Source organism: Pipistrellus kuhlii, unplaced genomic scaffold (assembly GCF_014108245.1).
Source record: "Pipistrellus kuhlii isolate mPipKuh1 unplaced genomic scaffold, mPipKuh1.p scaffold_m20_p_1, whole genome shotgun sequence".
Taxonomy (NCBI): domain Eukaryota; kingdom Metazoa; phylum Chordata; class Mammalia; order Chiroptera; family Vespertilionidae; genus Pipistrellus; species Pipistrellus kuhlii.
The window spans coordinates 33,825,306-33,851,182 of record NW_023425404.1 but is presented as its reverse complement, the minus strand read 5'-3'; the positions used below and the strand labels follow the sequence as shown (position 1 = coordinate 33,851,182).

Sequence of the window (25,877 nt, the reverse complement as noted above, 5' to 3'; positions counted from 1 at the left end):
ATATTAGTCAACTGTTGCTAGATCCCTGTTTCATCACCTCTGAAATGAAATTTTGAGTTACTAAATCATAGATACTTTCCCACTCTAACATTCTTTCCCTCCTGTGGTCTAAAGGTTCCTGAGTAAGCAGTTGGTGCCACCCAGAGGAGAAAAACGTTGCAGGCCCAGAGAAGGAATTATGGCAATTTCAGACTCTGGTGACAAAATTAGCTTCCACTTAATGAGTGTCAATGTGCCAGGCACTTCCATGGGCATGTTTAATATGAATTTCTATTCTTCAAGTCAGGTATTACCCATGTTTTTAAACTGAGAAATCATAGTTTAAAAATTTAGAAATCATTGTTCTGAGTCACCCCACTAATAATGAGTAACTAAATTCTGTTTTGAGCCTGATGTTTTTTCATTGACAAGAGCCAAAATAGAAGCTTCTTGCAAAAGAGGGAATGTATTTGCAAATACATCCTTTTAGCTAGAATACAGAATGGACTGTGTCCCACCTTCCCTGAGAGTCCCTGGACCCAGGGACCAGTATATGGCTCAGACCCATGCACACTTCTTTTTCTTTCTTTCTTTTTTTTTTTTTTAAAAATATATTTTATTGATTTTCCACAGGGAGGGAGAGGGATAGATACCTAGAAACGTAGAAACATCGATGAGAGAGAAACATCGACCAGCTGCCTCTTGCACCGCCCCTACTGGGGATGTGCCCGCAACCAATGTATATGCCCTTGACCGGAATCGAACCCGGGACCTTTTCAGTCCGCAGACCGACGCTCTATCCACTGAGCCAAACCGGTTTCGGCCCATGCACACCTCTTAAGCTACTTAAAGCTGTTGCTGTTCTGGCGTAAAAATCATTTGTTGAATGTGACATAGTGCAGAGTCTCATATCCAGAGATTCTAATTCATGGCCTGGAGTATAGGCCAGGGATCTACATTTTAAACAGGTACCCAAGCCCTGGCCAGCTAGCTCAGTTGGTTAGAGCATCATCCCAATATGCCAACATTGCGGGTTTGATCCCCAGTCAGGGCACATACAAGAGTTAACCAGTGAATGCATAAATAAATGGAACAACAAATTGCTATATTTCTCTTTCTCTCTCTCTCTCTCCCTCCTTTTTTTCATCAATAAAGAATTTTAAATATTAAAAAAATTAAACAGGTACCCAGGTGCTTTTTGTTCAGATGGAAGTCCTGCTCAATCACACTGGGTTGTGGTATCCACAGGAGCCTGAACAGAGTGAGCTGTGTAGTTTCCTGAGGCCTACCTGGGATGTGCACTGTTCACTTCTCCAAAGAATGTGTTGCCAGTTTGAAGATGGCATTTCTAAACCTCGTGTTTACCCTCCAGTCCCAGGATGGGCTCAAGGCTCCCTGAATGGGAAACTGTCCATTACGGGATGAGCTTTGCACTCTTGCCTCAAGATTTCATATGTATGAAAGCTATTTCCTATACTCCTAAGCATGCCAACCAACTTCCTTTCCAGCTCACACTGCCTCACCCACAGTCCTCTACTCAGCATTAGGCTGTTTTCTGTGCAGGTGAAATCACTGGTCTGGGATGGGCCTTGACTCAGACTGGCCAAGGACTAGAACTGGTCTGCCTAAAAGATTCTGACTGGTAAGGGCAATGGTAATTGGCTAAACAACCAGATGGGATCCACTGAGAATGTGGGGTGGCAGACCTGAGACCATTACCAGTAGGTAGTAAGGGATCAGAACTGATCCACAGAGCTGTGTCCTCAGGAAGGCTTTCCCACTCCCCTGGCAGGTCCAAATGGGCTCTTCCTTAGAGCCGCTGAGGAAATCACACTACCACACACCGGTAAGCTCCAGAGGGCACTGCTGCTCATTCTCTCTGGATTTCATTGTATGTGCTTAATGTCTGGAGCAGGGAGTCAGTAACCATACTAACTGAAAACAAAAAGCACTTTCACAATCTATTACTCTCCAAACTACTTTGGGAGCGTTTTTAATTTGTTTTGTTATCTTCAGCCCCATTTCACACATGAGGAAACTAAAGTTCAGTGATATTCAGTGTCTGAGATCACAGAGCTATTAGTGGTGGAGTCAAAACTCTCCGTAAGAATATAATTCCCAAGTGATAACCAAGTTCTTTCACTTCCACAGTGAAATCTTTTCAATCCTCCCCTCCTTCCCCATAGTTGGAGTTGTTGCCCACACCTTTACATTTCCAACTTCCCAACAGATCTTTTACTTCCAATCTCTCACCCCTGACCAAAGTTACCCACCCAAAATGTAGATCTGGTATGTGACTTCCTGATTGAGTCTCTTACATACAAGAAAAAGGTCCAAATTCTGTCCTCAAAGCCCTCCATAATGTGGTCTTCTAGTCTTGCTCTTTCAGTCTCATCTCCATTATCATAATTCTTATCAATTCTGGGTTCTTCCAAACACTAAGTTCTTTCCTATGTTTAACATGCCATGTTTCTTCTCTTCCATGATTCATTAGCTTTTCCCAGCCAGCTTTATATGTAAGTAGATAATTAGCCCCATATATTGAAGAGAATGCCTAGCAAATCTGTTTTAAAGAATAAAAGCCAGTTATGCTCCCACCATCCAGTTTAAGAACATTAGCAACTCCCGGTGAGAGAATTCTTTCATGCCTCTGCACAGGCTGGGATGCCCTGCCAGGCTTTAGTCTGCATAGTGAACTCATCATTTGGAAACTCAGATTCTGCTTTATCTTCTCTGGAAAGTCTTCACTGACTCCCTTGAGGGAGATTGAATGCTCCCATTATACCTCCATTATGGCATTTATATAACTATTATATTTGCTTGTTTGCCTCCCTCGTAAAGATGCCAAAAATTAATCTATTGATCTCCAGCAACCAGAATAAAGGTAGTTACACAGAAAGTGTTCAATAAGTAGGATGTCCATATAAACTGGTGTGCCTGGTGTCCACATAACCTGCAGAGTCCCAGTTTATGTCTGTTATCTAGGAGTAATTACCATGTTTCCCCAAAAATAAGACATCCTCCGAAAATAAGACCTACTTACAGGTTTCCTTCTGAGTGAAATATAAGGCACCCCCCCCCCCCCCCCACGAAAATAAGGCCTCCCTAGGCTAAACATGATTTGGTCCAGATTCTGAAAGAAATGGAGTCACAAGAAATTCACCAGGAAATTTAGGAATTGGATTGTTATGATGATGTTCCAGAAGATGGTGACAGGATTGTCATTGAATAAATGAATAAATTCTTGATACTGTAGGATTCAGTTTGTTTGGTTTGTGTTGACAACTACCGTAATACCGTACCGCATACAGGTAATAAATTTCCTTTATTTTCATTTAACAATAAATGTGAACCATATTCTTCTTCATGGAAAAATAAGACATCCCCTGAAAATAAGACCTAGCGCATCTTTGGGAGCAAAATTAATATAAGACACTGTCTTATTTTTGGGGAAACAGGGTATTACAAGTACTTCCTTTTATACTCATGAACGTATTCTACTTTAAATGATCAATTATATAATTGCCCTATCAATCAATAAATGGTGAATGATTAATGGAGAGTTTGGCAGATAGAATCTAGGCAGAAAAAGCTGATATATAAATATCCTCAAATAAAAATTCAACAGCTGGCCACTGTTCCCCATCCTCTTCCAGAAGTGCTTTACTCTCTGAGACAGAGAAGATGAGTTTGCACAGACCAGATGCTCAATAATTTTTATTGTGTAAATACACTGAAAAGTGTTAGGATATTCCTACTTCAAGAAAACTTAGTTGTAAAATGTGAATTTACAGTAAAGATCATGTGACAGATTGCTATTGTTTGTTTACTATTATAGTTGATGGAACTAGATAGTAGAGGAATTTAAATAACTGACTTTACTACTTGCTGAAAATCAGAAATGCAGGTTACTCCTGAATAAAAACCTAGTCAATGAGGACATAAACTTAAAAATATCAATTAGTTGCACTTAGGGAAACATAAAATCTCCTTGACTTTGACATAAATAAGTTTTTATTTAAAGTTTCTTTTGTTATTCAAGTAGAAAAGTTGTTTTTTTAAATTTACTTCAGAGAGGAAGGAAGAGGGAGAGAGACAGAAACATCAATCATTGATTGGCTGCCTCCCGCATGCCCCACACTGGGGTTTGAGCCCACAACCCGGGCACGTGCCCTGACCAGGAATTGAACCCTGACCAGGAATTGAACCGTGACCACTTGGCTCAACTACTGAACCACATCGCCTGGGCTAGAAAAGTGTTTAACTATTGTCAAAAAGCAAAAAGTGAGGTAATTAATCTTTTGGATAATAATCTCCTCTTCTCCAACAGTGTCATATTCCTTGAAACATCAAAGTAATTCCTTATGAATAAGGCTTTTAATAAATTACAAATATGTAAAAGGTCTTCCTGTCTTCTTCCTGAACTACTTAGTACACTGTTGCATAGCAACAATTTTTTCCCCCTGCTTCTTTGTTGGAAGTCTGAGAGTCTGAAATCTGCATTGACTTGGATGAACTTGGGGGTTTTTCTGGTGCCAGGGGTGCAAATATCCATTGTAGAAATCAGTAGCTGTTAGTGTTTTCTTGAGCATCACTGACCGAACACCAATCCAGCCATCCTAAAGGGCAAAAGATAAATAGTGAATATGAAGTAGTAAAATGAAGTAAACTTTAGTTTATAAAACTTTTATCATGAAAACAAACCAACTAAAACACTTTTACTAAATGCTTAGCTGCAAAGAGCACTATAACATGTACGATTCTTTGAGGCTGAAAGTGTATTACCAAGGAGGGATAACAAATATACAGATCTGTATAAACCTATTGAAACAGAGAGAAGCAGAATAAAAAGGTATATTTGCATGATGCTCTATAGTTTTCAGAGTGTGTCCATGCTTCTTATTATGGCTAGTTATCAGAATACTAGGTGTACCGGTTAATAATAGCGGATTTTGTAATCAAAGAAAACTCGAAAATTTCAAGAGAAGCATCAAAAGTGCTTTATTCAAAGTAATGTCCATCGCTAGCTACACATTTCCCCCTCTTTCAGGTAATTTGTGGATTCCGTCCCAATAGAACTTTTCTTGTTTTGAGGCAAACCATTCAGAGACCCCATTTTCCACTTCTTCGTACGTTTTGAAGTGCTGCTCAGAAAGTGCATGTGCCATCCATCAGAACAAGTGGTAATCTGGAGCAAGGTCTGGTAAATACAGTGGGTGGGCTAATACTTCCCAGGCAAGATCTTTTTTAATTTTTTAATTTTTATTTTATTGATTTTTCAGAGAGAGGAAGAAAGAGGGATAGAGAGTTAGAAACATCGATGAGAGAGAATCATCAATCAGCTGCCTCTTGCACACACCCCACTGGGGATGTGCCCGCAACCAAGGTACATGCCCTTGCCTGGAATTGAACCTGGGACCTTTCAGTCCGCAGGTCGATGCTCTATCCACTGAGCCAAACCTGTCCCAGCCCAGGCAAGATCTTTTAATGTGTCTTTAACTGGTTTTGAAATATGTGATGGTGCGTCATCATGAACCAAAATTACTTTGCCGTGTCTTCTGGCACATTCTGGTTGTTTTATGATCAAAGCATAGTTCAAACTGATTATTTGTTGTCGGTAGCAATCAGCATGAATGGTTTCACCTGGTTTTAGAAGCTCATAATACATCACACCATCCTGATCCCACCAAACGCAGAGCATTGTCTAATTTCCGAAGCGATTTGGCCTTGCAGTCGATGTTGATGGTTGACCTGGATCCACCATGATTTTATGCATTTGGGATTTTCAAAATAAATCCACTTTTCATCGCCAGTCACAATTTGATGCAAAAAAGATTTTCTTTTGTGCCACTGAAGCAACATTTTCCTGGTGACTTTTTGATTTTCCATTTGTCTTTCGTTCAGTTGATGTGGCACCCATTTTCCTTCCTTTAAAATCTTTTCCACTGCTTGTAAACGATAGCAAATTGTTTGCTGAGCAACATTTAATCTTTCTACAAGTTGTTTTTTGAGTTTGACACGCATCTTCATCCAAAAATGCTGGTAATTGTTGGTCTTCAAACTTTCTCAGTTGACCTGGCCGTCTTTGTCTTTCACATGGAAATCCTCACTTTTAAAGCATTTAAACCAGCATTCACAAGTGTCTTGAGATGGGTCATGTTCACCATAAGCTTCCTGAAGTATTCAGCACCACTTTTCTTCAAAATAAAGTAATGAATTAAAACTTCCCACAAAATCCTAACCGGTTTGGCTCAGTGGATAGAGCATCGGCCTGCGGTCTGAAATGTCCAAGGTTCGAATCCAGTCAAGGGCATATACCGGGTTGTGGGCACATCCCAGTGGGGGGTGTGCAGGAGGCAACTGATTGATGTTTCTCTTTTATCGATGTTTCTAACTATCTATCCGCCTCCCTTCCTTTCTGTAAAAAATCAATAAAATATATATTTTTAAAATCTTCCTGCAAATGCTTTTTTTGCATGAAATTTGACATTTTTAAGGGTACAAAAATATCTATGATGTTAACACCTTTAGCAAATTTGACATATGAAGTTTTGAAGCTTTTTGTCAATACAACAAAATAGCATACATATCAAATCGCATATATACATATCAACATGTGTAACTCCATCTATTTTAAAAAATCTGCATTATTAACCAGTACACATAGTACAACCACTCTAAAAAGTAGACAAATCCAATACTATCCACAGAGAAAACTGATGCCCAGTCAATGTGAGTGATTGGTCTGAGATAACACAACTTGTGGATCTCAAACTCGCATATGCAGACAACACCTGCTTCTTCTATGAGAGCAAACCACAGACCCAGCAAGGACAAGACATAAGCACCCAAAGTCAGTCCAGAATAAGTTGAAGAGACACGAGGGAGGTTGACAGGAGTTCTGTATCAACAGTCTGTGTCGGTCAGATCAATCTATCACACATTTTAAACATCCCTTCGTGAGCATGAAACATCTCACACGTACGCCATCTGAAGGAAATGCAAGGAATGTGGAAGACTTCTGAGGAAAACACCATCTATCTACACAAAAGCCTAAGCGACTGTTATGACCAGTCATTACGATGCACACTGACCACCAGGGGGCAGATGCTCAATGCAGGAGCTGCTCCCTGGTGGTCAGTGTGCTCTCACAGACAACCTCCTGGGGCCAGCCAGTGGCCTTGGTGTCTGTTCCTTCTGCGCCTGGCCCAGCAACCCTAGCCTCCTCTCCCAACCCCACCCAGGGCCTTCAGGCCTTAAATGAGACGGGGAACTGGGGATGGGCGGCAGCAGATGTGGCCCCTTTCCCAGGGAGACCGAGGGCTGGCTCCCTCCTCGGGGATGATGGCTAAGCTCCTGTGTGCTGTCCTACCCCCCAGCCGGCAGGCCCCGATTGGCCTGCGGTCCCTCCCCCAGTTCTTCCCTCCCAGCTCCCCTAACTGCCCCAGGCTGGCAGGCCCCAATCACCTGGCCCTTACTGACCCTGACTGCTGGTCAGGTCCAGGGACCCCACTCATGCACAAATTGGTACATCGGGCCTCTAGTTGTCTTATAAAACAATAATGGTTCCAAAGTCATTTTAAATCATTAGAAATATGTCTAACCACTGTTGAATAGTAAAAGCAAGTAGGACATATGCACTGTAATTCAGCTAAATACTTGGATATCTTTTATTATAGTCATATTAACAAGATAAAAAGAGCTTGTTAATTAAATTGGTTTACACAGAATATAAAATTTCTTCAAAAGAAGGACTATGGTTACTGAATTTTCTTTCATTGTTTGAGTAACAACAATGCCTTGGCAAAACTTCATCAATTTTTAAAAAATTATATAAGATTCTACTATTTCTTTAAAAAAAAAAAAATGTTCATTGCTTCAATCTGATAGACAAGTAGTTCAGTGAAGTTCCAACTAAAAACGATAAATGATACAAACTATAAATTTAGTAAAACAAGTATGATAATTTTAAACTAAAGGAAATGTACCTTGCAACAAACCAGAAGCTTTTGTGACGGTTTGTGGTATATTACGGATCCTGGAATAACAGCCTGTCCTGCAAATTTTGGATCTAAAGAATGGAGGGGGGTAGGGACACGAGAGAGTGAGAATAATTACACTTCATTATGCTTCTTTAAGATTACATCATCTTGGGAGGCAGTACTAAAACTACAGAGGACTCATCTGCTGAAAACTTGACTCTGTAACCCAAAGGGAGCCAGTATTTTGTGTGTACCTTGAATCCAAACGGAAGCTTTCCAAACATATAAGCGATGAGTTCCTTACCCAGTCTCTCAAAGGTCAACCTAAAACTGCGGAATCCAGAAGTTTTGAGCACTTTGGGGAAATAACTAGCTACCAGGGGAGAAATATACAGGAGGCTTAGGATAAAAGCCGGCCCCTTCATCCATGATTAAACACATACCAATTCCTAGATTTCCGTGGAACCCCGACTCTGAACGATACCCGCACCCACTGTGGCTCACTCCTTCAGCCCACCACATTGGGAGAGGGGGGTACTGATGGGCCTCAGAACAGGCCTGTATTGTGAAATGGCCAACCTTGGCCTAAGACCTCACTGAGCTGCTCATTTTCATTATGACATTCACCAGAATGAAATTAACCAAGTCATTTTGCAACCCCTGAAAAGCTTAGTATGGGAAATCACAGAGCTTAAAGCGGAATAGTGCCGCTGCTCTGCCTACTTCCTAGGTTCCTATGATGATTAAATGAGAAAATACATGTGAATGGGCACTCAATGAATGTAATATATTATTATTATTGAACCCAAACAAACTAAAAGAATTCCTACTTTTTGTAAATGTGATCTATGGTAAAACAGACACATTTTCAAACAGATGATAGTGAAAACATTTTCTATGTCAGCTATTCAAAAGTTAATACCAGTGAGGACTGAACTAGTAACTTCTACCAAATCCAGAAGTTTAATGGTGTTATCCATCCAGAGTGTCTGTAACGGAATCTGCAAATATAATTAAAGAAGGGATGATTAAAGAAATGTCCTCAAGCCCCAAACCTCTTAACTACCATTCTGTGCCAGTCAGGTCTCACTTGTCTCCCAATTACAGAGGAATGGGGAACTCAGTTTCTAAGTCTTATGCAACAGAACAGAAACATGACCCTCTACATCAGTCTCCAGAATTTATAAGATCTTAACATTAAACACTATTTTAAAATCAACGTTTCTATCTTTACTAGAGGCCCGGTGCACAAAACTCATGCACGGGGCCGGGGAAGTCCTGTCAGCCCGACCTGCACCCTCTCCAATCCAGGACCCCGGGGGGAGTCCCTGAGGGATCAGGCCCCTATTATTAAAAATCTAGAGCAGACGGTTTTATAAGGAACTTTTTTTACTTAACCATAATCACAACTTTTCTTTAGTACACACTTATCTATCTTACTCTTTTTATCTGCTGCATAGTACTTCATTTTAGGAATGTATCATAATTCATACTATCTTTATGATCAATATTCATTATTTTTATTTTTTTGCTATATAAAATTGTAAAATGTGGTGATAAATAGCCTGCTAGATATATGTTTGAGGACTTTAATATATTTGAGGAATTTTATACATATATATTTGAGGGTAGTTATTATGTATTTTTTTAAAAATAGTTTCTTCTTCTTTTTTTTAATGTTTTTATTGATTTCAGAGAATGGAAGGGAGAAGAAATAGAAAAATCGATGAGAGAGAAACACTGATTGGCTGCCTCCTATAGGGATTGAGCTTGCAACCTGGGCATGTGCCTGACCAGGAATCAAACCTGTTACCTCTTGGTGCATGGGATGTTGCCGAACCAACCGAGCCACACCAGCTGAGCTAGTTTTTTTATGGGCTACCTGGATTAGAAAGCATCAACATTTCACTGTTAAGATGCTGATAGGAGAAAAAAATGAGAATATATTGTTGTTTATTAGTGATTCCATATATTTAGTTGCAATTTTATTTTTTATGAAAACTACCGATTTATGCCCTTTGCCCATTTTTTAAAATAAAACTGAGTTGTTCATCTTTGCCTATTAATTTGTGAAAGCCTTTTATATTTTTAGGAAATTAGACCTTTAATTCTTCAATGTGTTATGAATCTTTTCCCAGTTAATTGACTTTTTACACTATTTTTTTTCATGCATAAATTTTTTATATTTATGAAGTGATATTTAAGTCTTTTCTCTCATAACTTCAGTGGTTCATATCATGCTTAAGGAGGCCCATCCTATAGTTCAAGATTATTAAATAAAATACAATTATTTAATTGTGCTTTTCCCCCAGTCTTTGGTAGGGTTTGTAAAAAAATTAAATTCCTGATCCATCTAGATTTTATTTTGATTTTAAAAGGAAGCTCTCTAAAGCTAACCAGTTGTCCCAGTGCTATTTACTGGATAATCCATCTCACTCTTTCCTGCAATGTATGTCATCTTTATCACATAATATGTATCTGACATCCTAGAACTTGATTTAAAGATACTAACAAAATTAACACATACCAGAAAATAAGTTATCTCAATTTTCTAAATTAAAAATAAGTTTATTTTCAGACTGTGTAGCTTGATCTTATTTCATAAGTAAAGAAAATGAGGCCCAGGGAAATGCAGCTATTTTTCCCAAAGTTAGACACAGCTACTTAGTAGCAGAGCCAAAGATCAGAATCTGTTTTTTCATCCTCTGCTCAGTGCTCTTTTTATGAGGTCCTTAAAGAAGACATTTAATTTTTAGAAGAGTTAAATGGTTGCAAAGATTTGAACATTAAATTTAAAAATGTTAAAAGATCATAGTGTTGATAGGATGACACATTTTGGTACAGTATCCTCTCTATAAACTTGCTGACACATTTTGTTTCACTCATTACTTCCAATAGAAGTTCTTTCATGTGTGTAATCTTTTTCTGTCAAAGAACTCAAAATACTTTAGAAACATGCTTTCTGACTAAAAAGGGATTTATATACACTGGAGCTATGAATATGTTAGGAATATAATAATAAAAATATACGTCTTTTTAAAAAAATATATTTTATTGATTTCTTTACAGAGAGGAAGGGAGAGTGATTGAGAGTTAGAAACATCAATGAAAGACAAACATCAATCAGCTGCCTCCTGCACAGCTCCTACTGAGGATGTGCCCGCAACCAAGGTGCATGCCCTTGACTGGAATAAAACCTGGGACCTTTCAGTCTGCAGGCTGATGCTCTATCCCGAGCCAAACCAGTTAGGGCCAGATCTTTTTTTAAACTGATTTGAGAGAAACATGTTGTTCCACTTATTTATTCATTGGTTGCTTCTTGTAAGTGCCCTGATTGATCAAACCCACAATGTTGGTGTATAAGGACCATACGATAACCAATGACCTACCCAGCCAGGGCCCCAAAATAGTTTTTATTCTTGAGGAGTGAAGCTTATCTTCATCTATCATCAGAGCATTGCAGAAAGGAAAGGGATGGTAAGAATATAGTCATTTCGGTGTCCACTATCATTACCGTCAAAATTATATGTTCGCATGGATTTAAATTCATGGTTTATCTTCTCTGATCTTGACAGGTGTGAACAGGGTCATTAACCACATTTTAGAGGTAAAAAAGCAGAAGGTCAGAGAAGATAAGGGTTTTGCTCTTCATAGTAAATAGCAGCTCTAGGAATTAAATCTCCCTTTCTGGCTCTTTCTGTGACAGCACCAGCTTTTCTCAGTGGAGAGGAAAGGTGAACTGCAGAAATAAGGATCATCATGCAGTAATATATAGCTCTGTGTTTGACTTTTTGAGGAGCTGTCAACTTGTTTTTCACAGCAGCTGCACCATTTTACATTCCCACCACCAATGTAGGAAGGTTCCAAATTTCTCCACATCTGTGCCAGCCCTTGGTACTGTTTTTTTAATTATAGTGATCCCAGTAGGTGTGAAGTGGTATTTCAGAGTAGTTTTGATTTGCATTTTCCTATTGACTAAAGAAGTGGATCATGTTTCCATGGGTTTATTGGTAATTTATATGTCTTGCTTGGGAGACATGTCAGATCCTTTGTGCATTTCCTAATCAGGTTATTTGTCTTTTTGCTGGAGAGTTTTAAGAGTTCTTTATATAATCTGGATACTACCCTGTTTCCCTGAAAATAAGACAGTGTCTTATGTTAATTTTTTCTCCCAAAGTTGCGCTAGGTCTTATTTTCAGGGGATGTCTTATCTTTCCACGCACTAGGTCTTATTTTCGGGGAAACATGGTAGATCCTTATTATATGTACATTTTACAAATATTTTCTTCTGATCTATAGGTTGTCTTTTCATTTTCTGGGGAATGTTCTTTGAAGCCCCACTATATTTTTTAATCTTCACCTGAGGATATGCTTTTTTATTGATTTTTTGAGAGAGAAACAGTGATGCTAGAGAAACATTGATCAGCTTCCTCCTATATGTACTGGGGTCAGGGATATTACCCACAACCTAGGTATGTGCCCTGGCTGAGAATCAAACCTGCAACCTTTTGGTGTACAGTACAACACTCCAACCAACTGAGCCACCCGGACAGGTTGAAGCCCAACATTAAAAAAATATATATATATTTTATTGATTTTACACAGAGAGGAATTGAGAGGGATAGAGTCAGAAACGTCGATGAGAGAGAAACATCAACCAGCTGTCCCCTGCACAACCTCCACTGGGGATGTGCCCGCAACCAAGGTACATGCCCTTGACCGGAATCGAACCTGGGACCACCGACGCTCTATCCACTGAGCCAAACTGGTTTCGGCAAAGCCCAACAATTTTTAATTTCCAAGTCCAGTTTCTCTATTTTGTTTGGTTGCTTATCCTTTAGGCAAGATATCTAAGAACCATTGCTTAATTCAAAGTCATTAAAATTTACCCTTGTTTTCTTCCAAGAATTTTAGTTTTAGCTCCCACCTTTAGGTCTCTAATCCATTTTTTAGTTCATTTTTTATATACAGTGTGAGGTAGGACTCCAAATTCATTCTTTTTAAAAAAATATATATTTTTATTGATTTTTTACAGAGAGGAAGAGGGATAGAAAGCTAGAAACATGGATGAGAGAAAATCATCGATCAGCTGCCTCTTGCACACCCCCCACTGGGGATGTGCCCGCAACCAAGATACATGCCCTTGACCGGAATCGAACGTGGGACCCTTCAGTCCATAGGCCGACGCTCTATCCACTGAGCCAAACCGGTTTTGGCAAATTCATTTTTTTTTTTAATAATATATTTTATTGATTTTTTACAGAGAGAAAGCGAGAGAGATAGAGAACTAGAAACATCGATGAGAGAGAAACATCGACCACCTGCCTCTTGCACACCCCCTAGCGGGGATATGCCCGCAACCAATGTACATGCCCTTGACCGGAATCGAACCTGGGACCATTCAGTCCACAGACTAAAGCTCTACCACTGAGCCAAACCGGTTTCGGCTAAATTCATTCTTTTGATTGTGAATATTCACTTGTCCAAACTCCATGTGGTGAAAAGACTATTCTTTCCCTATCAAATTGTCTTGGCACCCTTACAAAAAAACTAACTGTACACAAATGTATGGGTTTATTTTTGCACTTCCAATTCTATACCATTGAGCTGTATATCTGTCAATGTTTATGTCAGTACCACACTTTGATTACTGTAGCTTTGCAGCAAGTGTTGAGTCCTACAATTTTGTTCTTTTTATCAAGAATTTTTGGCTATTCTGGTCCTCTTAGGATTCAGTATGAATTTAAGAATCAGCTTGTCAATTTCTACAAAGAAGTTAACTGGGATTTGTATAGAAATTGTGCCAAATCTGTAGGTCAATTTGGAGAATGGTGCCATCTTAACAATATTGTCTTCCAGTCCATGAACACAGAGGTCTTTCTATTTATTAGGTCTTTACTGTTTACTAGCTCTACCATTTTGGGGGAAATTCTTTTGTTTTTCTCTATCTAAGATCATGTCGTCTGCAAATAGAGATAGTTTTACTTCCTCCATTCCAATCTGGTTCCTTGTATCTTTTCCTTGCCTAATTGCCCTGTTACCTCCACTGCTGAGTAGCAATGGTGATAGTTTTCTTGCTCCTGATCTTAGTGGGGGAAAGCTTTCGGTCTTTCACTATTCAATATGTTAACTGTGGGCTTTTTGGTAGACGATGTTCTTTATCAGGTTGGGAAAGTTCCCTTCTATTCTTAGTTTATTGAGCATTTTTTTAAATCATTAAGGACATTGACCCGGCCAGGGTGGCTCAGTGGTTGAGGGTCGATCTATGAATCAGGAGGTCACAGTCAGGACATATGCCGAGGTTGTGGACTTGATCCCCAGTAGGGGGTGTGTAGGAGGCAGCCAATCATTAATGTTTCTATTTCTCTCTCCCTCTTCCTTCCTCTCAGAAATCAATAAAATAAAATAAAAGGACACTTGATTTTGTCAAATGTTTTTCCTGTATCTATTGAAATAATTCTGTGACTCTTGTATTATATTCTATTAGTATGCTGTTGCTTTGATTGATTTTTGCATGTTGAGTCAACCTTGCATTCCTTGGATAAACCTCACTTAGTCATAGTGTATAATCTTTTTCCGTATGTTGTTTGATTCAGTATGTTAATTATGTTGAGGGATTCTGCCTCTATATTCATAAGGGATATTGATTTTTAGTTTACTTTTCTTATAATGTTTTTATCTGGTTTTGTCTCTGCTTGGAATGCTCTTTTACTGATCTCGGCATGGCTAGCTCCTTACTGTTTTTCAGATCTCAACTTAAATGTTAATTCAGAGAGGTCTTCCCCATCTATCCAATCTAAAATAACCTCCAGTTAGTCTATCTTTTTAAAATTTTCATCAAAGAACTTATCACACTATCTGATATTTTTAGTTATTTGCTTATTTGTTATTTTCCCACATCATTTTATCTCTAGAACCTGGGATAATGCCTGACATAATATAAGCCTTCAATATTCCATTTAATGAATGAATAAATAGCAGATATCATTTAATGAGTACCACATCTGTGTCGTATACTATACTTTGGTTATAACAGATGCCTTTTTTTAAAATATATATATATAGAAAAGGTGGAAATTTATTGAAGAACAAGGACAGACTCCCATGTGGGAAGGGGAAAAGAGTTCCCAATAGATTCTTTATATATATTATATCAACCCTAATTTTCTGAAGAACAAACTAAAGATCAAAGGATATTTAATGTTACTGACCTAAAGTAGTTAAATGGTAAATTTTATGTTATGTATATTTTACCACAATAAAAATATGAACTTCAGAATTTTTAAGGTTTAGTTTATGAGACTCATTCTTAAATAAAATTATTTTGAAAGTGAAGTACACACACAATTAAGTAAAACTGCATTCTGACTTCCAACTTACTATATTTCCAATGGCACGATGAAGTCTGAATATTTCCTCTGAAGTTTGTTCCTCCCATTTTATACAGCTGGTACGAGCAGAAATCTTAGGGGCTACAAGATAAAGCCAATGGCAAGAATGAATATCAAGTTCAATGTCCACGAAATGATAACTATTGATGCTGAATAATAGATACAAGAGTAATTCATTACATTATTTTCTCAATTTTTGTATATGTTTGAAATTTTCCATAATACAAAATAAAAATAAATAAATCATGCAGGTACTAGAAGAAAACATGGGTGAATTTCTTTATTACCTAAGTGTAGAAAATAATCCTCTAATTCAAAATTCAAATGCAGTTAAAGAAAATTATAAAAGTGACTACATAAAAATAAACTTTTGCAAGACAAAAAGAAATGCCGTAAGTAATGCATTGAGGGGCATGAAGGAGCAGCTCGCCAGTCAACGATTCTCTCTCATCATTGATGTTTTATCTCTCTGAAATCAATAAGAAAACATATATATTTTTAAAAAGTCAGTAACATGGAAGGCAAAAAATAGTGGAAGAATTAATTACTACAGATTAAAGAGAATAAAGGGTAATAACAACTAATTACAATTGAATCTCAGTTGGAAAAATAAAATGTGTTTTTAGACAATTAGGAAAATTTAAATATGGATTGGATACTAGATGCTATTGTGGAACTGCTCATTTTTTATGATGCATGCCAAAGTGTTTAGGGATGAAAGGTCATGATACATAATTCCAAATGGCTAAGCAGAAATTAAAATCCACATGCTAAACAAACACACATTTAGAGAAAACAAAGGAAAATATAGCCAAAAATTAATAATTGTTGATTCTGGGTTAAATAGCTAATCAATCTTTCAACTTATCTCTGTGTTTGATACTTTTCAACATAAAGAGTAGAGAAAACATTTCTAATCTTTCATGAAACTGCATGTTAATAGGGAGAGGGAGACCTAACCAACCATTCTTTAGAAAAGGACATACAAGTGGGCATTCAATCTTTAGTCAAAATTAAGAGAAATGTGCAAATGAAGAAGTCAAAGTGTTCAGTTACTATCAAGTCAAATAAAACCCTTTGCCCTGGCCAGGTAGCTCAGTTGGTTAGAGTGTTGTCCCGATACAGCAAAGCTGTGGGTTAAATCCTTAGTCAGGGTACCTATAAGAAGCAACCAATTAGCCTGGCCAGTGTGGCTCAGTGGTTGAGCGTCATCCCATGCACCAAGAGGTGTCCGGTTTGATTCCTGGTCAGAGCACATACCTGGGTTGTGGGCTCGATCCCCAGTAGGGGGTGTGCAGGAGGCAGCCAATGAATCAATGTTTCTATTTCTCTCCCTTCCTTTCTCTAAAATTAATAAAAACGTATATTTTTAAAAATCAGCCAATGAATGCATAAAGAAGTAGAAAAACAAATCTGTTTCTCTCTCTCTCGCTCTCCCTCCCTGCATCTCTCTAAAAATCAATAAAGAAACACACACACACACACACACACACACAAAAAAAAAAAACATGACAAAGGAAACCCATGGCAAGGGATAAGAGTCTGTAGCTTTCACTTACCATGTGTTGCCCCCTCAGTTGGCTGCTGCCTTCCATTGTTCAAACTTTCAGGCAAATTTTTCAAAACTGAAATAAGCTAAAAAAGAAGAGCAATATATTCAAGATGAAAAGGAAAAAAGCAGAACTATATTACAACCTAGTTATCATGAAATTAGCCACAGCTTTAAAAGCTGTGTGGCAGGTCAATAGTAAACTGGCCCAGGCTGTGAGCACACGCGTCTGCTCGGTGGGGTTTCAGTAGAGAGGCTGCTCTCTGTAGAGTGCAGGTCACTGATTTGCTTCCAGTGAATGCTGAGCTTTGACTGGATGTGCAAGCTTTCAGGATCAGATAGACTATGCTCAGTTATCCACACTCTCACCCTGTAGGGAGGAAGGCTGTGGAGTCTCTGAGTGTATTCTGGAATCACATAGCTCTGGATTCAAATCCAAATTCCACTACCTACTAGCTGTGTCATTGTGGAAAAGTTATTTTCCTTGTCTGTGACCTTCAATGGCATCATCTGTAAAACAGTCACCAACAAGAGCTACCTCAAAGGTTTGTTGGAAAAGTAAAAAAATCAGTCTATAAAGTATCCCGGCACAATAAATGACATCCACTATTATAGTAGCATTTCCAAGGCGAGTGCCTAGAATACGACACATCTATATAGTTGGGGGGAAAGTTTTCTTTTACAGAAAATTAACTAGTTCATATGAAAATCATTAATTTGGTTATAAAGCATTTTCTCAGACCCTACAGTGTACAGATTCAATGAACTACACAAAGCCATGGAGTTCATGTATAGCTGGGGCCAGCAGAATTCCATGCATATGGATGCGAATGACTGGAACACAGTCAGAGTGCTTGGAGGGAAGCCACGAGTCACTTAGGAAATTCGTATGAGACTGCGGAGAGTGAAATTGGGAAGGATAGTCTAGGCCAGTGGTCGGCAAACTCATTTGTCAACAGAGCCAAATATCAACAGTACAACGATTGAAATTTCTTTTGAGAGCCAAATTTTTTAAACTTAAACTTCTTCTAACGCCACTTCTTCAAAATAGACTCGCCCAGGCCGTGATATTTTGTGGAAGAGCCACACTTAAAGGGCCAAAGAGCCGTAGTTTGCCGACCACAGGTCTAGAGCCTTGCTGTGAAACTATGGCCCACTTAAGATCAAGTGTTTCATTTGAAAACCTTTATTAAATACCCGAACTGTGTAATCCTCAAAGACAGATGAGACCACAAATGACATGTTAATTATTAGGAAGTCAGGAGTAGAAATCACTCTTAAAGAATTAAAACTACATATCATAAAATTGTTTTTCTCAGCATAACCATTTAAATCTGCTAAATGAATAAAAGCAGTGGGATATGAGAACTGTACCATGTTGGCACCCAATCTTGACAGCACTCCTTCCAATTCCTTTGCAGTGCTCTTGGGGGGCACAGGAATGGTTTCCTGTTTGAGAATTGGACCTACATCAAATCTACAAAAAAAAAAAAAAAAAAAAAAAAAAAAAAAAAAAAAAAGAGAGAAAAAAGTAATGTGATTACTGACAGTCTCTTTTCATCATAATGTCTGTCTACATGAGCATTTACACACTACCAGGATAGTTTAGCCTTCGCCACAAATTTGACTGTTAACCATTTGCAAAGATAAATGTCAGTTTGAAAGAAAGGTGAGTAAAATCTGACCTGTACTTAGATTTTAAATTTATTTTTTCTTAATGGGTAAAAGTATAAAGTTATATATCAGGGATTTGATTGCAATTATAGATAATTCTATCATTAGCAATAAATAGTACAAAAAAATCTCTATTTGTATAATGAAATCATAGAGCAAAGAATTTCTTTTCTAAGGAACTACAATAAAAACATTCCTAATTATTTTTCTATATTTTCTTTCTCAAAGGACAAGAGTTTTGCTAGATTATAAACACTGTTGATTATAAGTAGATACAAGTATATTTGCATTCCCACAGTCATTGTTTTTCCTGTTTCTGGATTCTCTATTTTTACCTAATTTATTAATTTTATTTATTTATTTATTTATTTATTTATTTATTTATCTATTTATTTCCACCGGGCATGTCAGGCTACAAATCATTCCCAGTGCCCACTGCTCGGAGTGCTGAGCGTAGAAATAGCCCCTTCCTGTGCCCTAGCGTCAGTCACAAGTGCAGCACAGCAGCCACGTCTGTGGTGCCGGCAGGTCCAGCACCCGCAGGGCAGCCAGCCCCCTACCCTTGCTCCCCCTTTCCCACGGGCACCTTTCTGGCCCCAGATCGGCACCCGAAGTGGAAAGCCAGGACCCGGACATCCATTCTGGCGCCGGCTCAGTGTCCGCAAGCCCAGGAGCGCGCAGCCGGGAGGGCCCTCCTTACAGATGGCCGCCCCCCCCCCCCCTCGCTCCCAGTGAGACCCCCACCGGAGGGTCTCCGCACAGGAACTGAGTCCTCAGGGACCCCAGGCCTCACTCGCTGGAGGTTCCCCTGGCCTGTGGCTCCGTCTCCAACCTCCAGCGGGATTGCGGGGGCATCAGGGCACGGCCATAGGTTTGCTTTAAGAGGCAGAACGGCTGCCCACCAACACCTGTGCCACTCATCCCGCTAAGGCAGAACCATCGGACTGCAGGTGGCACCCCCCAAAGGAAGAGTCTGCCGCCCACTCTTCACCCACGTGGCAGGAAGCAATGCCCAGACCTTCACCAAGCAGCCCATGCCGACACACCTTCCCCCCTCGGTCCTACGCCTGCTCCTGCCTCCTGCATGCCCTCCGGAGACCGGGGCCAAGCCTAGGGGACTGAGGAGCCGTTACCAGACTGGGTGCCGGTCGCCGGCCCCCACCAGGGGCGCGGAACAGCGTCCAGTGTCAGGCTGTCAACCATCCAGGTGCCCACGGCCAGGGCGCTGGGCGTAGGCGAGCCTCTGTGCTCTCTGCCCCTCATGACGCAGGCGGGCACGGCAGCCCACCTGCAACGCCTCGAGGGGCAGCCCCACAAGTCATTTTACATCAAGCTCTGTAAATACTAGCCATTAGTTTTTATTAGAAATATGCTTTATTTAGAATATTTAACTTTGTAGACCTGTTAATTCTATTTTTAACCTATAAGTTTTAGTAAAATGTTTATTATGAAAAATCACATTCACAAAAACAGTGAATAGTCTAATGAATCACCATTATCAACATTACCCAGATTTTAGAATGATCAAAGTTTTGACACTCCTGTTTCATCTCCCCCCACCCTTTTCCCGAATTAAAGCAAATCCCAGATACTGAGTTGGTCTTCAGAACGTGAGAATTATTAGTTTCTATGGAGACATAAGGTGACAATTGGCAGTCTTAATACATTCCTGAAGCAGTTTTTAAATAATTATTTCTTAGACTGCAGGTATAATAAAAAATTAAATGTTTAAGAAAATTATTGGTATACAATATATTCTTATGTCAGGTTCCAAAACATTTTTGACCATAGTTTTATTATAGAAACCAGGGCAAGAAGAACTGAGATTCATAGCAACTACTATAAAAAAAATCCATTTCTCATTTATATAACATCCTATCTAATAAAAGGGTAACATGCAAATTAACCATCACTCTGTGCCACTATCACACAGGTGGCAGCACCCATAGCCAGAAGATGGCGGCACCCAATCCTCTCAACCCGTCAGAGGCCCCCAGTCCCGGGGGAGGGGAGGGAGGCGGTGGCTGAGCGGGCAGCTGAGCCGCCTGGTGGAATGCTTGCTTCGTTGCTGCAGTGACAAGGCAAGTGTTCTGCGCCGGCCGCGGAGGTGCCCCTGGGCAGTGGGCGTGGAGCGGCCAGGCCCTGCAGAGAGTTACTGGCACATGGATTCATGTGCAGGGCTACTAGTCTTTTATAAATATCCAGTTGCTAATAATATAATTTATTTCAATTAACAAGTTAAAAATTTCACAAGGGCATAAATACCAAAACACATATGGCTTATGTTAGAAACCAGGAAAAAAACAGAAAGTACAAAAGCAAAGGAAGGACTCTGGAGTTGGAGAATAGAGCATCATCCATTCACCCATACCCAACCCCTCCAATGGACTTATACCAACATTCAAAAATCTCAAGAAAAGAAAATAAGCTCTTACCTTTTAGGTCTGATTTGCATAATTGTTACTCCAGTAATTGTGTCTCCATGAAGCACGGTATGAATTATAGGGGCTGGACCACGCCACCTTGGGAGGCAACTGGGGTGGACATTCAATATGCCACTGAGTTAGAAAAGGCAGAAATTAGTATGCAAGTGGGTTGTGCCATTTAGTTACTGCTACCTAAACTAATACGCTATTTTTTATCATTAAACTTTCCCCCAAATTTTGAAAAACTAACAGTTGTCGCTAGACTTGTACCACCAGAAAAGGGAGCCACAGCTAAATTCACTCTACTATGAGACCAATGAGACTCAATTAAAACCAGAGCAAGAACAACTATTCATTGTTACAAGATGCTGCACAACAGCTCATAATGTCTGGGAGTTTTTAAACAAAAGATACATTTTTTTTTTTTTTTTTTAACTATGAGAACCACTCAAACCCTGTTATGCATCTCAGATGGTTTAGTTACATAATTACCCTCACTTCTCTTGGTTTCCATATAGATGCCTAAAACAAACTTCTTTCAGTACCATTACCATCACTGTTTATCCCAATACTCCTATCACACAATAATGAGCAACTTAAATAATGTGCTGATCTGTGTGGTGTGAGATAGGAATTAAGAATGACTCCAAGGTTTGGGGCTAAGAAACCAGAAGGCTGGAGGTCCCATCTGCTGAGATGAAGATTTGTGGGGGAGCAGATTCTGGGCAAAAGTTCAGGAATATAGTTGTGGACCTTTCAAATGTTGGGTGTCTACTAGACATCCAAACAGGGCTGTGGAGGAGGCAGTGGGCATTAGGGGCCTGGAATTCAGGGAGAGATCTGAATTGGCGGGACACATTTGGGAGTTGTCAGCAGATATATGAAATTTAAAAAAGTTTTTATTGATTTTAGAGAGAGAGGGAGGGGGAGATAGAAAAATAGATGAGAAACATCAACATTTTTGTGGCCTCCTGCACGCCCCCTGCTGGAGACGGAGCCCGCAGCCCTGACAGGAAATACCCTGCTGACCTCCTGGTGCGTGGGTTGCTGCCAACCACCTAGCCACATCGGCCAGGCAGCTGATGTATAAAATTTAAATGAGGGCGAGTGAAAGAGCATCATACATTTTAACAAGTCATGCCATTAAGGTCTCTCTACTATATTTCCTTATAAATAAAACTTACTAGGGAAATTTAAGAATAAGAGCCTCACTCAAAAGTCGGCCAAATGAAGCGACCACTCCCACATCATATTCTCCAGATCCCACATCTGGCCACTCATACACGGGCAGCTGAGCTTGGACAGCATATTGCTTCACTGGCAGTCCTTTCGGTGATGGGGAAGGCACTGTGACCACCTCCAGTTTCTCGATTAATTGTTCTTCTTTGTTTTCCCTAAATTGTAAAGATTGGAAGAAAATATGACAGTATTAAGACAATGACAGTATTAAACTGTTTCACCCACCTCTCAGTATTTTTATGATTACATTCATGAGCAACTGAGAGACTGAGTTTTCACTTTTTAATTAGTTTTAATTAATTTAATTTGAAGAGTTACATGGGGCTACTGACTACTGTTTGGACCAGCATGGCTCTAGGCCGGAAGCGAACATTGTCACTAACAGAGAAATGTGAAAAGGGAATCCGGGAGGCTGGTCACCCTTGCTCTGAATGGTCGGAGCTAATCACTCATTGTTTAGTTGAGACATTGGTAGTTAAAGCAATCTCCACCTATTAATCATACGTAAATTCTTGCTGATTGTCTATTATTAGAATTTCCTGCCAACAGGATATGGGTGTTTCCCATAGCCTCAATAAAAGGGATAGCAAAGGCCAGAGCAGTAGTAGTCCTCCCCCTAGAGGTGGACTCCTGCCTGGCCCCCATTTTCCCAAATTAACTCTTTTCCAGAACGCGGGACCCTGAAGAGGAACCCTGAACCACTCCGGACGTGATAAGGGATCCCACAGCTCTAGAAATATACAGAAACCCATGTAGTACAGACATTTCAAACAACTGGGATAGTACATATGCTGCTCTGTGTTTTGTTTTTCGCCCTTAACACTATATATGCTATTATGGGAGTCTTTGGGAAAGATGGGTTAACTATACATTTGCTAACTTATGCAACGGACATTTCTAGAATAAGAAACTAAAAACAGTGACTGTCTCTGAAGGGAGGAACTGGGGGATAAATACTTGGGGGGAAAAACAAGAATGCATTTCTTGGGCATCATTCCATGATTGTACATACGGCACTATCTCATTCTTTCTATCTGCTGCACAGTATTCCAGTGCCCGGAGGGGCTGTTCACTGGTTTATTAGCAGGTACCGCATCACATGCTGAGGAGTTAGGAAGAGTGTACAGAGGGCCCCAAAAGAGCGAGAGTAATGGAGCCACCAAGTGAAGTCTCAGCACAAGGGCCAGGATAGTGCAGGAAGAGATGTGGGAGGCCATCTGGGGCAAACAGCATGGGGGAGTACATTATGTAGGGCATGCAGAGGGAGCATGTGTGAAGGGAGAAATGTGCTACAAGAGGATTGAGAGGGAGTCCATGAGGGCTGCTGTGAAGTGCAGGTGGGGAAGCCTTGATGGAGATGACAGAAATGAGCGAGGAGCAGGACCCATCCGGAGAAAACGGAGCGGGAAAACTTGAGATGGAGCAGTCTATGTATATGGGGATAGTCCTGTTATGAACTTTCAGGACAGGCTGGATCACAATATTTTTTCCTAGTAAATAGTATTTATTAAATTTAAAAAATACTAACCATATACCTAAGAGTTCTGCTTTCTATATTTACTCCTCTGAATCTGCTTTTTGGACTATGTCCTATTTTCAGCCCTAGATGAAGGTCCAGTTGTTTGGGTGGAGAATATGTTTGCATATGCTCAAAAAACTACTCCAAGACCATGGGGATTCCTGCAACAGAGAGGAGTTGTCAGGTCTGCTCCAACTATGAAGACAAGAGGAGAAACAGCTCAGAGATGGAAGACGCTGAGGACGCCTGGCCACGCTAGCAGTCAGCAGCTGTGCGTTGCTGCAGGTTGCCCGGGACCAAACCAGAGAGGGTCGGACCTGCACTGCCACCATCTGTCCACCATCCAGATATCATTGCTGGCATGTACACATAAGGAACTATTTGACATTGAAACTGGGTCTCAGAACTGTTGGACAATGAAATTGGGACTCAGACGTTTTTTTGTTATTATATGTTTATTTCTAGTCTGCAGTTGCAAGATTTTTCAAAGAAAAGAAGTGGGGGGAAATAGTTATATAGAAAGAACCATTGAACAGACTGTCAAACTATAGCGGGAAGGCAAGAGAGGTGGGGGGAGGACTGTAATTGATCAACCGAAGGACTTGTATGCATGCATATGGACATAACCAAGGGGCAGGTGAAGGCATATGCGGGGGAGAGTAGGGGAAGCTGGGGGGAGGTCAAGGGGGGGAAAAGGAGACATGTACTACTATTTGTAATGCTTCAAATAATAATAATAATAATAATAATAATAATAATAATAATAAAATAGTCCAGTTGTACACAGGAAGGGGGTGGGGAGCAAAGGAATGAGACAGGGGTGTGCAAGGGGCTGCCTGCGCCCGTGAAGCAGCCCCAGGGACTTGAGGGTAAAAAGATGAATCGGAGGAAGTGGAAAGGGGAGGACTCTGAAGTGATGCCTGGCCCGCGTGCGGGGAGCAGACCGGACAGTCCCCGGCGGGTGCGGCGCCACTTCCGGGCGCCGGGTTCGCCACGATCCGGCCCGCACTCCCCCCCCACCCCCGACCCCACCGGAGCCCACACTGTGGGGCGGCTGCAGGGCGGGACCTCGGCGCCCCCCCCCCCCCCGCCCCGGTCCCCCGTCCCCCGCCCCGCCCGGTACCTGGCGGCGTGCAGCGCCCGCAGCGCCTCGCGGGAGAACCGGTCGGTGCCGAAGAAGAGCACCCGCCAGGGCGGCTTCTCCCGGACGCGGGAGCCCCGGCCGTCCTTCCCGCCGGGGGGCCCGCCGAGCCCGGCCAGCGCCCGCCCCTGGGGGCCCGGCGTCCGGCCCGCGCCGCCGCCCACGGGCCGGCGCCCCCAGCAGCGCCGCACCAGCGCCCTCATGGCCTCCGCGGGGCGCGCTGCGCAGGCGCGGAGCGGGGAGCGGGAGTGGGCGGGGCCAAGGGGCGGACCCTGGAGGAGACCGGGGGCGGGGCCTGTCTGGTTGGCGGCATTCGCCGGGTCAATAGTCCCCGTGATTTTTATTGCATTTGTTTGCACGATTTATCTAATCTCCTTCCCAAACCCCCCCCCCCCAAAGAACTCTTTCTGGAACAAAGTATGTGTTTTCACACAATGAAATCTCATTTATTTACATAATTCTGTTATTTTCTCAGCCATGATAACTAATAGTTACTGTGTATTTAATATGCCACGCTTTGGCTAAGCATTTTGATTAGTTCCGCTAATCCTCATATCATTCATACCAGGCAAATATATATATATATATATATATATATATATATATATATATATATATATATATATATATTTTATTGATTTCTTACAGAGAGGAAGGGAGTGGGATAGAGAGTTAGAAACATCGATGAGGGAAACATCCATCAGCCACCTCCTGCACACCCCTCACTGGGGATGTGCCGGCAACCAAGGTACATGCCCCCGACCGGAATCGAACCGGGGACCCTTCAGTCCGCAGGCCGACGCTCTATCCACTGAGCCAAGCCGGTTTCGGCAAACCAGGCAAATATCATCACAACCATTTAGCTGAGGAGAATGGGAGCCTCCGTGAAGCTGAGTAATTACCTAAGGTCCTCACAGCTAGTCCATGTAGCCCCCAAAGCGTGACCCTGACCAGCTGGCATTCACAGCGATCCTGTG

The 25,877-nt window shown here is 40.9% G+C and overlaps 1 protein-coding gene and 2 non-coding genes across 6 annotated transcripts; all 3 read right to left on the bottom strand.

Annotated features, from left to right (window-relative positions):
- Positions 1–4,337: 4,337 nt before the first annotated feature.
- Positions 4,338–25,137, bottom strand: MTFMT (mitochondrial methionyl-tRNA formyltransferase). 4 transcript variants are annotated; one of them, XM_036439031.2, is made up of 9 exons: positions 24,883–25,137; positions 22,186–22,395; positions 21,011–21,109; positions 18,276–18,378; positions 16,912–16,987; positions 15,342–15,433; positions 8,884–8,962; positions 7,968–8,050; positions 4,338–4,598 (listed from the first exon to the last, which is right to left on the bottom strand). In XM_036439031.2, the coding sequence occupies exons 1-9, from the start codon at positions 25,101–25,103 to the stop codon at positions 4,404–4,406; spliced, it is 1,158 nt and encodes a 385-aa protein (XP_036294924.1). In that variant the 5' UTR covers positions 25,104–25,137; the 3' UTR covers positions 4,338–4,403. The 4 variants fall into 4 exon arrangements, with proteins under 4 accessions (XP_036294924.1, XP_036294913.1, XP_036294935.1 ...); XM_036439020.2 differs by having other exon boundaries at positions 21,011–21,133; positions 24,883–25,136; XM_036439064.2 differs by lacking the exon at positions 7,968–8,050 and having other exon boundaries at positions 4,464–4,598; positions 21,011–21,133.
- On the bottom strand, positions 18,978–19,115 carry LOC118710518. Its single transcript, XR_004985433.1, has one exon. It is a non-coding gene; the product is annotated as a small nucleolar RNA SNORA43 (small nucleolar RNA).
- LOC118710705 lies at positions 19,759–19,885 on the bottom strand. Its single transcript, XR_004985494.1, has one exon. It is a non-coding gene; the product is annotated as a small nucleolar RNA SNORA17 (small nucleolar RNA).
- Positions 25,138–25,877: the final 740 nt, after the last annotated feature.